This window comes from Mustela putorius, unplaced genomic scaffold, assembly GCF_011764305.1.
Source record: "Mustela putorius furo isolate JIRA1106 unplaced genomic scaffold, ASM1176430v1.1 tig00000430_pilon_pilon_pilon, whole genome shotgun sequence".
In the NCBI taxonomy this organism is placed as follows: domain Eukaryota; kingdom Metazoa; phylum Chordata; class Mammalia; order Carnivora; family Mustelidae; genus Mustela; species Mustela putorius.
The window spans coordinates 19,947,190-19,964,544 of record NW_025421377.1 but is presented as its reverse complement, the minus strand read 5'-3'; the positions used below and the strand labels follow the sequence as shown (position 1 = coordinate 19,964,544).

Genomic DNA, 17,355 nt, shown 5'->3' with positions numbered 1-17,355 from the left:
AAAAAAGAGCAGTTCAGAAGCTGCTCCTAGAAGGCTCTGGAATAGGTCAAACTGAGTATTTCTCAAGCCTACTAGTTAAGGTGGACTCAGTGATGGTCAGTGACAAAAATTGCACTGAAATTAATACAAATTCCTTCCATCTTTAAACTTTCAAAAAATTAAATTTGTTTCTCCTTGCAAAGTTTTCTTTAAAGAAAAAGAAAAGAGACTTCCTCCTTTTCTTATTCAGGTGAGTCTGAACAATTCGTTTGCCCTGCTGGATGGAATTGGGTCTTATATTCAGCAACAGCAATCTGGGCCATAAATTCTCATTCTTACAGGTTTCCAAGAGAACTCCCAGAAGTAAGTATAGTGTTGATCTCTGTCATATTGCTTTTGCTTGTCAAAACTTAGTAAGTGGGAAGATAAAGAAATAATGAGAAAATAGAGAAGACTAATATTACCACTTCCATACGATACTAGCTGGTTGTGTCAGCTATTTTTATTTATAACTCTGAATCTAAGTACTGTCATCAGATTGTTGTCATTTGTAGCACCATTTACTTCACTGGGGAAACTTTACTCCCACCACAGGGTTTTCTTTTCGTTTTTTTAAGATTTATTTGAATACCAGTATAGTTAACATTCCATGTTATGTTAGTTCCAGATGTACAATAGAGTGATTCAGCAATTGTATACATTTTTATGACTTCGGTGCACCTCATGAGAAGTGTGCTGTTAAACCTCCTCCCCTGTTCCCCCCATCCCCACTCACCTCCCCTCTGGTAGCCATCAGTTTGTTCCATAGAGTTAAGAGTCTGTTTCTTGGTTTGTTACTTTTTTCTTTGTCTATTTGTTTCTTAAATTCTGTATATAAGTGGAATCATGTGGTATTTGTCTTTCTCTGACTTTTCTTTTCACTTTTAGACAGTGGCATTGAAATTTCAAAATTTTTGGAAATTTTTGCGTATTGGGACTTTGCACTCATTTAACTTTTATCCAAGGTTTCCTTTGTCCTTAGTGTTCGTCCTTTGTTCTTCAAGATCTTTACATGTCTGTTGCTAATTACATGTTTGTTTCCTACTGTTTAAAATGAGAGTAATAGTATTACTGTGTTACTAAATGCACAATCTTCAATGAGTCAAAATTATAAAGATGTCAAAGTTTGTGTCCTTTTGGGCCCTAAAATTTCAAAACCTTTTTCTCAGCTTCTGAATTTTCCAGACCAACCGTAACCCATGTCCCCGCACTAGCAGCAGCTACTTCACTCTGCCCCACTTTTCCACCACTTTCCATTAGTGACCCTCTGCCCTTGGTTTCTCCTTCTAACTTGTAAGCAGCCCCAGGGGAGCCTTAAAAGTATTAACCTACTTCTTCAGGTTCTCTTCCTTCCTCCCTCATGTCGAGTCTCCTCTAGGAGCTCAGCCCTATACGTTCATTTTCTTTCCCTTGGTTTTCAGGTTCAAACAGAATTAATTGGCTTACAAGGATTCATGTGCTTGAAGATATGAAGCCGTGTGCTTGCCAAAGCATTTGCTCATTGCTCAGATACCATCAATCTTCCCATGTCTGAGTAGGGTGATTTAACTGAGGAGCTATTCCTTCATCAAGGCAACACCTAACTTCCGTCTAAATTCTATCCCGTCACTGTGATGGAATGTGATAGGATGTAAAATGTCTCCCCAAGAGATCTTTATTTTAATCTCTGGAAACTGTGACTGTTACTTAATTTGGCAAAACTGTCTCTTTGAGATATTCACATATCTCATACGACACCAGCTAGTGTCGTATGGAAGTGGTAATATTAGTCTTCTCTATTTTCTCATAAATTGTGATTTAAATTTTAAAATGGAGAGGTACTGGATTATTTGAGGCGTCCTAAATGTAGTCACATGTATTCTTATAGAGGGAGGCAGAGGAAGATTTCAACACATGCAGGAGGAAAAGAATGAAAAGCTCAGAGCAGACAGGGATTTGATGATGGATTCCTTGAAGATTAGAATGATCCAGAGACAAGTTAAAGAAAGTTAGCAGCCACAGAAAGGAGCTAGAAGAGCCAAAGCTCTCCAAAAGCCTATCCAGGGACCATGGCCTTTCCAATACATTAAATTTCAACCTAGTAAAATTGATTTTTGACCTCCAGAACTGTGAAAGAATGCATTTTAGCTGGCTTAATTTACCCAACTTCATGTTAATTTTTTGGAGCAGGCAGAAGAAGTGAATATATAGCCTTCATGTTCAGCTTCATGTCAGCTTGTGTGTCTTCTAATTTTTATAAAATACTAACTCCATGTTCTTTGGCGTGATTTCTTCTTTTCTGACACTTTCCTAAATGCATAACCTTTGGTAAATCATTTATCTTTTCTGTTACTCATTTGCCTAATGTTTAAAATGAGGATGATAATAGTATCTACTTAATGGTTATTATATGGGCTTAAGTTTATATGTGCTGCCGAAGAGAGCACAATATGGGCTTAAGTTAACATTTGTTAGGAGCTTAGAAGTTTGCTTAGTACTGGCAAGTGTTATGTAAATTGATATTAAATATTTAAATTTTAAAAATGTTATTTGTTTATTTGACAGAGAGAGAGAGAGCACAAGCAGGGAGAGCAGCAGAGGGAGAAGGAGAAAGGCTCTCTGCTAGGCAGGGAGCCAGGTATGGGACTCTCTCAGGACCCTGGGATTATGACCTGAGCCAAAGGCAGATGCTTAACCACCTGAACCACCCAGGAGCCCCTAAATAAATATTTTAAAAAAGAGATGAAACATCGTGAGGGAAGGAGAATGGGGGAGGGCTGTGGAATGATGGTTGTCTCCCCTTTATCTACCTTCTGTCACAATTTGGAAACAAACCATTAAAAAATTTAATGGAAACAAGCCATTAAAAACCATTAAAAAATACTGGGTATTTTTGGAATAGTGTTTATTCAAAAGAAAGATACCTATTGCCATCATATGTTTAAATCTCTGACAATTATTTACATATTTAGGAAATAGCCTTTTAAAATTTTGAATGGAAAAAGTAAAACATTAATGTCATTTCTGTATAAATGAAGTCTGATGGAAAAAAAACACAAGCCGATCAATATGGGAGAGTAGTGTTTTTAATATAGCAGAATGAAAGTCTTTGGAAAAGACTTTCCAAAAGTTTTTGTAGATTTCATTGATGTGTTCAACAGTATCTGGAAAAAGGAAAATAACATAATTAGTTTTGTATAATAGAATAAAATTACATTTATAGCAAAATATTGTTTTGTGATTTTAATGTTAAAGGACTGTTTTAAAAGTTTACCTACAAATCTATACTATGATTAAGATGCATGTTTAAGAGATTCATTTGTTTTCTTCTATCTTCTTGTATATATGATGCATGCAGTCTTGTAGTAATTTATTTTCAAATGCATTGTTATTCAATATTATGCTTTATTTGCATACATGTATACATTATATAGGATTCCTTTGTGTGAGGGCCTTCGGTCCAGATCAACACAATCATCTTCTGATACTGAATGATGTAAAATAAAATTCCTTCTCTACCTTAAGAGACTTTTCTGGAAAAGTGGCACATTTCTTCTGTTACTTATTATGAATTAAGTAATTAATATAGTAAGAAACTAAACATAAATGCTTACTGAAAATATGAAATTATTAAATTTATGTAATATCTTGAACTAATTTACCAATCAATACCTTTTTGATCTAATATAATAGTAAAATAGGTAAAAAACAAAAGAATACAGCAACATTAAAATTTAAAGCTTTTTAATTGCCTTGACATTGACTGTTATTAAGAGACATCACCAATGATATTAACTGCCTTCACATTTGATTTTCAATTCTATCTCAATAGAAATTCTGATTTGGCTTGTGAAATAAAGTAAAATAGCCCCTTGATATTTTTCCTGTCCAGTTTTATAACGGTAAAATTGGAACAGCTTTGGGAAAGGACAGAGGAGTGAGGAATGAGGGTAACCAAATATCTTGCTCAGATGAGCTCAGGTGGAATGAGCACAAATGAGCTTTTTGATCAATGCCTTTCTTCTCAGGATAATGTATAACAGAGGATAGAAGACACATTTGTGGGGGCAAGAGTTAGGGACGGGAGATTTCAGCCTAAATTATTGTTCATGTTTTCTGAGGCAGTGGCTCTTGGTGTGGGGTAAGGGAAGCTGAAGAGTGATAATAGAGAAAGATCTGTGTCAACTCTAGCAATGGTTCCTCTCATCCACAATTCAACCCCTATACCTCCTATGGAAGTTTCTTCCTTTCATAAACCACTATTATTTTAGAATATTCATCATAATCGTTTTGGATCAGTTTAAGGAAAAACTACTCAGTTCCTGAGTTCCTTACACAGGACATAAGCTTATAATTGCAGAAGCTCGAAGACACAGGTCCAATGCCTCTCCACACCCCCCTTTCTTGTTTTCATGTAATAAAAATATATTCCAAGGTGGTTTCACATGATGAGATTTAGTCTATTTGATGTGTGATTTTTAAATCTCAGCATCATGTATGACTTACGGAAATAAAGGATTGGTACTCTCTTTTCTAGAAAATGTCATTTCTTTACCTAAAAACAAAAAGACCTTTCATGCATGATAAAATGTACTTCATTTCATAATAGTGGGCTTATCTTTCTTGAATAATCTTTATTTTCTTGGAAGTTGTATCCTGGTGATCTCTTTGTAACTCATATTTAGAATACTCTAGATTGCCACCATATTTAGCTTTTGAAAATGGAGAACTTGTCAAATCATTCCTCTCAAGGAAGATCCTTGATAAATTTCTTTGGCTAAGGAAAAAGTCCAAGTATTTAGCAGTGTTTTCGAGCCTCCCCCCCACACCTTTTTTTTCTTTTTTTTATCAAGTCCCCTTTTTTTATCCATATTTTCCAACATTTTCCCTCTGCCCCCATGTGAGCCACAGCATAGGCTGTAGATGGAAAGTGCTTTGAATCAGAGGAAGCTGCTGAATGAAAGTGTTAATGTGTGGAGTATTGTAGGGTAAGGCCTGCTCTTTAGACTTCTCTGGAGCAGTTTCAGACAACCATTTAACTTGATCCTGATCTTTATCAGGAACAAAGGGACTGGAAGAAAATCGGTACCTCCATGGAGGAAACGATTGCCAGAAGCGTTCCATTAGTGGCAGCCTATTGCAAAATTTTCACTGGTGGATTTAAGCTCCCATTTCTTTTCAGTCTGTGCCCTGAATTCAGAGTTTCTTCCATGTAGTTGGGAATCCCACTTTCCCTTTTATAAAATAGTCTATTGTTTGGACTACATCTACTAAAACTTAAGGAATAGTTGCTTCTTGAAGATTTTTAAAAGAATGATCATTTAAAAAAAAAAAAAAGTACACACACACTATACTTCAGGTCAAGATGAGTAACAGAAAGTGGTTTTACTCTTTTACTTGGAACGGATTTTTAAAAATATACCAAACATGGGAGAAGCAGCAGGTTCTTGATCTGAGCATTAAGCAGTGAAGGACAGTGATCCCTAAGAGAAAGGAAGAAAATAAAGTGAACCCTATGATTGTTCTAGCTTACTGCCTGGAGAATTTCCAGGCCTTCGTGAAGGGAAATGGAGCTAGGAGTCCAGGAAGACAAGGTAGCTGAAATTCACAGAGCAGAACATCAGAGAGGTAAGAGAGGGACAAAGATAAAGATACAAAGTTCTAAAGAGGTTACCCTCATATTTTCAACTGAGTATGGATTATTTATATGATGATATCACCTGAAGCCTGGTTTAAAGAACCACTGAAAGACAAAATGGAACAATATCTGGTACTCACAGAGGGCAGGGAAAAGTTTTTGATTTCATAAGAGTGAAAAATCTCAAAATTCACAGGGCATAAACTTGACTACTCAATGGTTTGATCTCCGTAATGGGAAAAAGGAGCCTTAGTTAAAAATGTTTCTTTGTTACGGCTTGAAAGCCTTAACAGCATTGTAACCTAATGCCAGTGTAAAATGAAGCCCATGAACAAGTGTATATGGGATAAACAATGTTTTCCCCTAACATTGGAAACAAGGCAGGGATGTCTATTTGATCACTTCTATTTAACGCTGACCTGGAGGTTTTAACCAGTACAGTATGCATTAACAAATATATAAATAAATGGAAATAAATCAGTAGCATTGAATTTGGAAATTAAAATGTTTACTAATAGATGAATGGGTCATATATATATATATATATATATGACAAATTTCAAAATAATTATGCTAAGTGAAAGAAGGCAGACACGGAGGAGTATTTACAGTATTATTTTGTTTCCATGCAATTCTAGAAAATGCGAGCCAATCTGTAAGGACCGAAAATGGATTAGGGATAGGAAAAGAGGAGAGTGGGGTTTCCCCCCTCATTGGTATATAGATCTGTTAAAACTTACCATGGCAAACCTTTTCAGTACCTGTAGTTTGCTGTATGCCAACTGAATCTTCATAAAGCTGTTCAAAATGTTTAAGTGATACTTGTTTGCTTATGGGGAGATTCAGTTTCTTTTCTCTCCTACAAATTCCGTGCATTAAGGGAATAAGGTTTAGGCAACCCACCTAATCCAGGGAAGTAGCAGGCTGGTGTTCTGAAGCCACAGGCTCGGCGTCATCAGGCTCTAAGGGCCCAGGCTCAACGGCAATAAGCTTTGGGTTGGGAGGTGTAGTAGGTACAGCTACAAGAGGTGTGGCTATGTAAGGTTCAGCAGGCTTAGGCATGGGAGCACTGTCTGGGAGAAAAGGTCCTCCAAGCGAACTTGAGGGAAGGGCAAAGAAGGGAGATTTCTGAGGAGGAGTAGGAGGAGAGGAGGAGGCCAGCCAAGTAGTTACAGGAAGACTAGACCTGTGGTAGAGGAGAGCTCCGGGAGAACTGAGAATCCAGGGTAATGCGGGTCCCCCTGAATTAGGGTCAGGATTCCCACGGTAATTGGGGATTTCATTCCCTGAAGGATGAAAAGGAGGAGCAAAATTATTGGCTGATGTGGGATAAGGAATATTCAGAGATGGGTTAAGAGGGTAATGATTGCCGCTGTAATCCTAAAGGAGAAGCAAAGAAGTCGGTTAAAGTTGATTGTTTATACCTATGTTATCTCTATATTACCCAAGTTATGACCATGATGCTCTACAGGGAGTGAAGATTTTTTGATGAGAATTCCAATTTAGTCTCTTTCTTAAGGCTAATATATTTCCATAATTTTTGTGATAGAAACTACTAATTTCTTGAGAATATTGATTAAATTTCAATTTTGGGAGAAATATTTTGTGTTAAGGCAAATCAGAATCTTATAAACTGAACGATATACCAGCTTAGTCTAGGAGAAAATAGAAGGAAAGTGTGTGCCCAGTACAGACTTGGTATTTCCAGGCTTCCTTCTCTGTACCCTCTGCCCAACCCACTGCTCTTAGTGCCCGCAGATGTCTTAAGGACCCCACTAAAGCATTCACTTAGATATACCCCTTTTATGCACCCTTTTGATCTCCTCTCCCATCCTATAACATTCTAGTCTGCTCATCAAGGTCAAGCATCTCTAACTGTTATTAAGAAGGAAACCAGACTGGATGTGGAGGAGTGATTGCTGGCTTTTCCAAAAAAAAAAAATTGAGATGTAATTGAGTATAGTTCATACCATATTGTATATTTGAATGTTCTTAAGACAGTAGATCTTAAAAGCTGACATCAGAAGAAAAAAAATTGTAATTGTGTGGTGATGGATGTTACTTGGACTTAATGTGGCAAGCATTTTGCAATATCTATCCCTGGCTTTTCACATTTAATTTTCCCTGTGCTGTTTGTATTTTATTTTTCTTAAAAAAGATTTTATTTATTTATCTGACAGAGAGAGATCACAAGTAAGTAGAGAGGTAGGCAGAGAGAGAGAGGGAGAAGCAGGCTCCCTGCAGAGAGCCCGATGTGGGACTCGATCCTGGGACCCTGAGATCATGACCTGAGCCGAAGGCAGAGCTTAACCCACTGAGCCACCCAGGCACCCCCTGTTTGTGTTTTAAATGAGAGATCAAAAATGTTGCTCATGCATTCACTATTAAATTTCAAATGGTTTCTTTCTGTAGAAGGACCTCTACAAACTTCAGTTGCCCCAGATTTGTCTGTTACATGTATGTGAGACTGGCGGGGAGGTCCAAGGTCACAAAATTATGTAGGAATTTACAGAAAATTAAGACATTTTTTGGTCTCACATCCACAAAATTTTATTTCCTATCATAAATTTTTCATGCAGTTTTGGTATATATTAGTTTATGTATCAAGATCCTAGATTCTTTGATTCAGTGCATAGCTCCCTTATAATTTAAAGAATCTTAAATGTTTGTAACATAAATATTTTAAAAATATTATAGGCTATGTTTAATATTTCTTATGTATTTATGTTAAGGCTGGCCAGTTGACATTTTCTTTACATATATTATAAGCTAATTTGTCAATGGCAGACACCATTTATGAACATATATCCAGTTTTCATATTTGTCAGAAAATATTGCCTTCTTTATCAACAGTACTTTTCTGTGATATGTAACTTTAAATTCCAGTTTAAAACATTTAATCTAAAGTGCAAGCAGTGAAACTGGATAAGATACCACTATGAATAGGAAAATTATAGGATACATAAATACACATATGCTTATATTTATACATGCATTTTTAATGACCCCTCATAACCAAGCAAAGAATGCATTTCTAAATTACTTACCTTTTCAAGGAAAAAAAAAGTAATACTGAATTATTTAACATTATTAGATAGAAAATACCATTTTTTTAAAGACTTTTTTTTTTTTTTGACTGAGAGATCACAAGCAGGCAGAGAGAGAGGGGGAAGCAGGCTCCCTGCTGAGCAGAGAGCCAGATGTGGGGTTTGATCCCAGGACCCTGAGATCATGACCTGAGCCAAAGGCAGAAGATTAACTCACTAAGCCACCCATGTGCTCCAGAAAATACTATTTTTTGAAAATGCTATTTAAAAAAGAAAATAATACAGACCACATTTTAGTATCTTAAAATATAAATAAATAAGAACATATTTTACCTTTTCATCAGATAAGAAAATTTTCTAAAACAACAAAGAAAATAATGTTTGTGTTAAATTTCATGCCACTGAAAAATGCCATTCTTTAGATCTCTACCTACATTTAGAGTGACTATAACTGACAAAACTGTCCAAGCAACTTGGAATTTTCTTTCTTAAGTGATAGTTGTTTTCCTATGATTATGTGGACTCTTCTGCTTTCTAAATACATTCTTACAAAATGGTTATGCAATGGCCAATATCAATATTCTATTAGTACCAGTGTTTCTACACTATCATTAAATTTCTCATTCATGTTTATTTGTAAACTTCCACATACAGTGCTTAATTGGCTTATGTATACCAGATATTTACGCTAGAGCATCATTCGTGTTTATTACCCCGTGACTAAACAAGGCTTTACAAAATAAATTCTCAATAAATGCAGATTGTTCCTCAGTGGATTTGGGATATTTTTAAGCCTTTTCTTGGTGGATATTCAAGGATTTATTTTTAAAATGTATAAGATGAGTGCCTACTATGTGCTGTCTGTCCCACGTGCTCTATATTGGGATCCTAAGTATTGGAAAGAACAAACAAGGTTTCTTTGTTCAGACCTAGTTATTGTGTCTCCCAGTCAGTCCAGCTTCCTCATTAAAACTTAACATTGTATAAAAACCAAAGCAATGAATTAACAAAAAGTAGAATCAAAGCTTTAAACACAGAGGACAAACTGATCATTGCCAGAGAGAAGGGGGAGGAAGGCAAAATGTGTGAATGGGATTGGGAGATACAGACTTCTACTTATGGCATGAGTAAATCATGGGAATAAAAGACACAACGTAGAGCATATAATCAATGATATCATAATAGCACTTCATCGTGACAGATTATAGATACACCTGTAGTGAGCATAGCATAACATAAGAGAAGGTGAATCACTATGTTGTACACCTGAAACTAATATAACGTTGTGTGCCAATTATACGCAAATAAAAAAGGAAGAAAAAAAGAATTTAATATTATATATAACATTTCTGTTCAATTTGGTTTGGTTTCCTGAATTGCTGAGTTAAAAATGTTTCCTTTTGCATCATATTTTCATCCTTAATTATGATGCATGTTGCACAAGTGATAAAGGTTTCAGAATGTTCACAGAGACAGATGTCAGTGACTCGTATTGTGACCATAGATCCCTAGTTTCTCATAAGTAATATATTAACTCTTATAAGAAATTCAAAAGAATAAAAAGAATATCTCAGACTGTTTTCATTTTAACAGTTATTTTCAAAACCTTTCTACATTTGTATTCCATAAACATTTTTCTTCAAATAAGAATAGATTAATAGCACTAATATTTTAACAGCAATAGTAGTCCCAAAGCTACAGTGTAAAGGAATCAGAGACTTTAAAATACACTTTAAGGTAAAAACAAATACATTCATATGTAAATGAAGAGTCTTACCTCATCAGGGAAGTGGAAACGCTTCTAAAACAAAGGAAAAATTAATTCACTATGGTTATTTATTTGAAAACATCTGTACCCAGATTTCCATATTACTGAAGAATTTGTACAGTTTTATTAGTATGGTTTCTTTCGTTTTTTTTTTTTTTTAAGATTTTATTCATTTATATGAAGAAAGAGAGAGAGAGAGCACGCCCATGTGCACAAGCTGGAGTGGGGAGAGTATAGGGTAGGGTAGGGAGCAGAGCAGAAGGAGAAGCAGACTCCCCGGTGAGCAGGGAGCTGACTCTTGGGGCTTCACCTGAGACCAACCATAGTTTTGACCTCATTAGTTGTCTTAGAAAGTTTTACTTTTGCTGAAGGATTTGGGTTTGTGATCTGTAAATCTGAAAGATCATCTGGCTGTTATTCATATATTTGTTTTGCTGCTGTCTTTCACTCTCAAGTTTTGTTTGTATTCTGTGTGTGTGTATGTGTGTTCATGTGCACGTATAAGTGCCACTTGTTTACACTTGCACAAGGATCATATATTCACTTGTTCTCCAATGAAGCTTCAATGAAGTCACCACAGATTATGCATAAGAATAAAAAATAGTATAGAAACTCATCATTTACCATTTTAAGAATTAGAGTTTAATTCAGGTAATTTTAGGAGATATAAAAACGTACCTTGAAATTTTCCCAGGATGATAACAATAATTGCAATAGTATTAATATTATGTTACTATTAATATTATTATGATAATATATAATACAAAGTAATAATATATAATAAAAATACAAAATATATAATACAAGTATATATAATATAATAATAATATTAATAATACAAGTAGCTTTTGAGTTCTAGATACTCTGATAAACACCTCAAAACCATTCTATGAGGTGTCATAATTTTCTCCTTTTATAAAAGAGGCTATTTAGCACACTCATTGGCTAGAATTAAGAAATTTCCATCAGCTATCTCTTACATTGGAGTTGCATCTGCTTATGCTGCATTGAAAGTCATTATGTCCATTGAACCAAGTATTCCTTGTGACTCTACCTACACACTTTCAGCAAAGGAACATCACTGCCAGAGGAAGCCCAACCCAGCTTTCTATAATTAGAAGATATAAACTCTGTTAAAACAATCTACATGGCGTTCCGGCTGCCTCTAACTTTGTTCTCCTCTAGCCCACTACATTTTTGAACTAACCTCTTTTCCTTGCTGGTTAGCCATTTAGATAACACTTTATTATTTTGCTTTTAAAAATATCTTTTGAAAAGTTTGGCACAACAAACCTCATGCCCATTAACATATCTCTCTGCTTTGTTGTTATCAGTGCTATACTAACTTATGTCAATAACATGAATTCCTATCTATGATTGTTTGATGGTTATACTATTGCTATAACTTAACTATTAACTATTTCCTCACTCACCTTTGCAAAAGCAACATAAAAGATGCAGGCCCACAGTAGAAGCTTCATTTTGAGTGAGCTTATGAAGACTAATTTTATAAAGTGGTTGTTTCAGAAAAGATACAAAATATATTTTAGTTATTTCTCTTCTCCTAGAGAGAGACAAAAGAATGCATGGTTTGGTTAGTCTGATTAGAAGCACCCTCAATAGGAAATTTGGTCTTATGCTATTAACTACTGTTGTTACCTAATAGGAATGATGTTAAAACAAAATTACTCTATTCTGAAATGTCCTTCAGCAATCAGTTGGCTTCTAATTAAACTTCTTTAAGAGGGACTGAACTCATTTAGTTACCTAGAGATACATTTTTGCAATTAATTTGTCATGGAGTGCTTACTATGAAATAAAATTCCTTAAAAGTAGCCATTCTGTGGGTGCTGTATTAGGATTTTCTTTTTACAGAATAATTAGGAGATTAGTATCAACAACTTGGAAAAATTTCCAGTCCTAATGTTGCTGCCACTGTATGCTGTGGCATAAACCTTTAAGCTCTTAATCATCCATTTTTCCCTCTCTCTCTGAAAAGTGGTGGGACAGCCCTATATTTAGGTGTGTGTCTTGATTACGCTAAATTTTCTTCAAAGAAAGTACAGCCAATCTCTAGTTGGTTGTCTTCTCCCTTCCCCCCAAACATAAATTATCTCCACTCTTAACTAAAAATATATATACATGACACTTTTTTAACATTAATATCTCAAAATGTGAAAAATATAACTGCCAAGAAGTATTTTATTAATAATGATATCAGTTTCATAATAATTGTCAAATGAATATTCAGATGTTAAATATAGCTAAAGTATTTCATGGATCATTTCTAATTAAATAATGTCTGATTTTTAAAATAATTTCTATAATTCATTTTATCCTCTATAGTATATATTTTTTTGTGAAGTGACAATGTATTACTTACATGCTAAATATATTCCAATAACATGAAATATTTGCAAGTTTTTGATGAGACCAGGAATGCTTTAGTGTCTTATTCATAACAAGACCTAGGCTTCAAAATTCTATTCATGGGAGTAGCCCAGGAAATGATATACTCCATCCATTTCTCAAAATATATATATTTTTAAATTTTAGATCATCTGTTTACCTGTTTAACATGGTTTGACCACATATTGGATGGTCTTTGCTATAATATTCTTTGATATTATATGTCTGTTTTTTTGTTGAGAGACTACAAAAGCAAGAAACCAATAGGTTTTGTCATCGTTTTTAAGTTGTAAAGATATATGGGACAACGAACTGCGCCTCATTCTCTTTTCCAATAAACAGCACTGGAGAAATTCTTGACAGGTCCCAATACCTAGGGTTTTCTGGAGCTATGGATATACTTTCATGTCCTAGATGCGTTGATATTACTTATCTCTTGTTTTTGCATTTATTTTTGTTTCTTGCCTCCCAGGAATTTGAGTCAAATTTCTTAGCCATATTTAGAACTCTACAGGGCATTATGGCACCTTACTTGGGAATCTTACTGCATCTCTGACTTTATATCATTTCCTCTAATCTTGCTTTTCCCTTATCAAAATATCTATATTATTTTTTAAAAATTCTGTTTTACTTATTTTCCAAGCTGTTTTAAATCCTTTTAGAATGAGTCATATTATGAACAAAGAGAGGAAAAAAAATAAGCAATCAAACAAATCTCCTAAAATTGTTTATAGTGCTAAAATTTCTCTTTGGCATATTTTAACATTTTTGTAGAAATTAGGAGCTGATTTTAATTGGCTAATTGTATGTGGCAATTAAAATGATGAAAGTGGATAAGATCATATAGGAAAAATATGTATAGTTAAAAAGAAATGGCTGAGGTCAGAGTCCTAGAAAATATCAATGTTTGTGTAAAGAAGACGTCCATGTGAAATATCTAGAAGAAATAGCTAAAGAAAGAATTATAAAAATTATCAGAAAGGAAATATTAATAGGTCCAAGTAGAATCGTGCACCTGGGGGCAACTTATTCATTTTCTAATATAATTTCCTCACCTGTAAGGTATAGTATTAATCATTATTAGTAATGTAATAATTATAAGGTGAATTCAGGCAAGTATATAAATTACCCTGCACATAACTGCTTAGTTTCATGTATTATGATCATCATTATTACTTTTACCACAATCTATTAAAAAGGAGAGATTACAGAGAAAATTTTTTAAAAGCATCAAAAGAGCTATTAGTTTTGACAAAAAGTTTATTTGAAACTTGAAGGAGACAATTAAGTTATGTTGAGATTTATCAAGTTATTGAAGTATTGTAGTAATGGTGGATAGTGTTTGGGCTTGATAGACTCAAGACTATTTAATCTTGAAATAAGATTAAAGATTTTAATCTTAAAATAGAGAGGTATTTTTTTTTTTTTTGGTATAAGGAGTGTTGAGGAAGGCAGCTAACTCTAATGACAACAAGACAAAGTTTGATAAGCACACTTTGGTGACAAAAAAAAGTTCAGAAAATTAACTTACTTTAAGATTCTTCTGCTTGAAAGGAGTGGCGGCGGACATTGAGTTCATGGTTGGGGGTTTTCCTGACAGGATTCAGTGCAGGGAGGCAGAAGAGTTATATACAGTGTGACGATAATATCTGAAATAGTCAAGGAGAAAGTCTGGGCTGTGTAAGAAAGGGAGTTCTGATGGGGAATAGAGAGAATGGAATACCATCAGAGTGTTAAGGGGTGCAGTGTTCTATGAAAACAAAGAAAACTTCTCTCAGCTTCTTCCTGTTCCAGCCTTTCAAAGTATATGTCATATGTTACTTCCTTCTGAAAACAAACAAACAAACAAACAAAAACCCTTTAGTGTTCAACCTGAACAAGAAAGGAAATGAAGCTAAGGGGGATTGAATAGAATGGAAGATAGTGGAAGGGCAAAAAAGACTGGAATATTCTATGAAGTGAAAGAAAAAGTCTTCAGTTTTCAAATATTTTCATCAAAGACACACATCTTACAACGACACTCTCCTGTGAACAGCCCCACCACTCCAGGACCTTCCCATAACAACCAAATGCATAATACAAATTTCTAAGCTCAATAACCTTCATATTTATCCCTCCTTTCTGACCTCAGCTCTACTTTCCCTTAACTTCCCTTCCCTCTGTCTTCTTTGGATGTGTTCATCCCCTTAGAGTTTTCCCTTATAAGACATGCATGTACCCACTCATTTGCTCTTTGTGTTTCTTCATTTGCTAAATACCATTAATAGGAGGCCATGGAAGATTTATATTCTCAATGCCTGACTCCTTTCTTCTGTGGGACAATGTGAACTAAGAGGAGGATTGAGGGCTCTGGTAAACTTCGGGATTGAGGCTGTGGCACATTATGAGCATGAATAAATCAGAAAGATGGTAGGTTGATGGCTGAATAGTCTGCCAACTCAGCTGGGGTTGGGAAATATAATTAGTAGTGTTCAAGTTTATCCATTATGAGAAGTAAAATCTAAGTGTAAAGTTATGTCAGGGATAGCCAAGCTCATAAAAAGTCAGTTGGTAAAGGACTCTTTATATTATCATTCGTAGCCTCGTGGGCCAGTATGAACCATGGAAATAATGATTACACACCAAAGAATGCAATTGAAATTTTATTTTGTGGGGGAAAGAAAGGTGGTTTTCCAACTCAGAAAGAATGATGAAAACATCTTACATAATCATCAGCCCAGTTTGTAATAAACCACAATACAGACCCAGTATATTCAACATGAATTAACAGGAAAAGTGTAAATGACTCAGGAAATATTCTGCACAGTCTTCCTTTGGCTCAGTGTTTTTGGCTTATTAACAGGCCTGTCCAAGCTGGTAGAATATGAAGAAACATTATAGATAAGAAAATGTAGAAGGTAGATTTTCTGGTCAAACCTAAAAGGAAAAAGATAGTACTATGTTATCTACTAGGCTGGTCTCTAGCAATAATATGTGTTTGTATATAGAACCAAACAAACTCTCATCCACTCTAATCTGGCAAAATAATTAACTATTAGTAAATTATTTTCTAGTGCCTCAAATGATATCTAGCACATAGTAGGATTTTTGTAACTATTTGTTGAACAATAAATGAGTGAATGAAAGTTAATGGGCTCTTCAGTCTAACATACAAAAGTAGTGTATATCTTTATTTATTACATTTTATGTAAATATTTACCATTTGAAGGCATATTTAACTTTTTTTATTTTCCAAATAGTTTATTAGACATAAAATATTACTGCTTCTTATATTTTAAACCCTTTTGATCTACTTGAAATCTTGATTTTATTAAAGGAATTTTATTATGTGGAAAGGCTTTGGGCTGATATTTTAAGAAATCACTTTGTAATTATTAAATTCTTCAGAATTTATTTTACTTTTTTTTTTCTCTATTTCTTTTATAATTTTTTAAATTTTTCTGTCAATTTGGTATTTTTTGTCTCATTATTTCTCCTGCCACTGCTTTGGTTAGTCTAATTATATGAAAGAACTTAGTTTAGGACTTAACTCAGATGTATAACTTGACCTTTCTGTACCACCATGTTCTCATGCCTCTAACTTAGCATTTAGTATATTGTATCGCCATTTCTGTGTCCTTGTCTAGAACAGAGCTTAATGAAGGTAACTTTGGTATCATTTCTATCTCATGTCTCTCACATAATGGAGCACATGATCAGCTTTTTAAAACTGTAGAATAAATATATAAATAATGATAACAAAGGGAATATTGCTATTTATAAAATACAACTATTTTTAGTTCTTATCTATAATAGTTGTTAGTATCTTCCTCATAAAAGATTATTTTGTGAAGTTGCCTCCTTCTCATTCATTAGGTCATTAGGAAGAATAAAATGACATGACAAAGCAAATGAAATTTGTGACAGGGTACCTAAAGTTTAAAGTTTAAAAGTGCTCTTTCAATAATACCCTATCTGGACTTTGGGTACAGTTTGATTTGAACAGGGGAAGGTTTGATCTTTAGGGCCAAAAATCTGTATTAGACTTGGTGCTTTGGCTTTTGCAGGGTGATCACAAACAAATTATTTAACCTCCAAAAACCCTCAGTTTCCTTACCTCAAATTGGCTCATCATATTAACTACCCCTTAGATTTTCTTGTGCGCATGAAAGTAGTTAATATAAGCAAAGGACTCAAAATAGTGACCAGCACATGGTAAAATCCTTTAAAAATTACTGTTATTACTAATTTCTTTGAAACCTACTTTGTCCTATTGCAGAGCATATAAAAAGAACAAGAAGGTAAATTGAATGAGTCAGAATTCTAAGATAGGAGATAGCCTATACTGCAAGGAGCATATAAGAAAAATTAAATGTGAGTACATAAAAGCAACACTGATATGCATTTGTTTCCTTGGATTTCCACCTGGCTTTAAAGCAATGGGCAAATTATCAAAGAAAAGAAACCAAGAAAAACTAAGGTATAAAAAATGATTTTTTTCCCCCCAGAAAATGATA

General features: G+C 34.4%; 1 protein-coding gene across 1 annotated transcript; it reads right to left on the bottom strand.

Annotated features, from left to right (window-relative positions):
* Positions 1 to 3,049: 3,049 nt before the first annotated feature.
* PRR27 (proline rich 27) lies at positions 3,050 to 14,551 on the bottom strand. Its single transcript, XM_045079939.1, has 6 exons — positions 14,391 to 14,551; positions 11,884 to 12,014; positions 10,460 to 10,483; positions 9,016 to 9,039; positions 6,539 to 7,015; positions 3,050 to 3,161 (listed from the first exon to the last, which is right to left on the bottom strand). Exons 2-5 carry the CDS (start codon positions 11,929 to 11,931, stop codon positions 6,539 to 6,541), a joined length of 573 nt encoding a protein of 190 aa, XP_044935874.1. The 5' UTR covers positions 11,932 to 12,014; positions 14,391 to 14,551; the 3' UTR covers positions 3,050 to 3,161.
* Between the last annotated feature and the right edge of the window lie 2,804 nt (positions 14,552 to 17,355).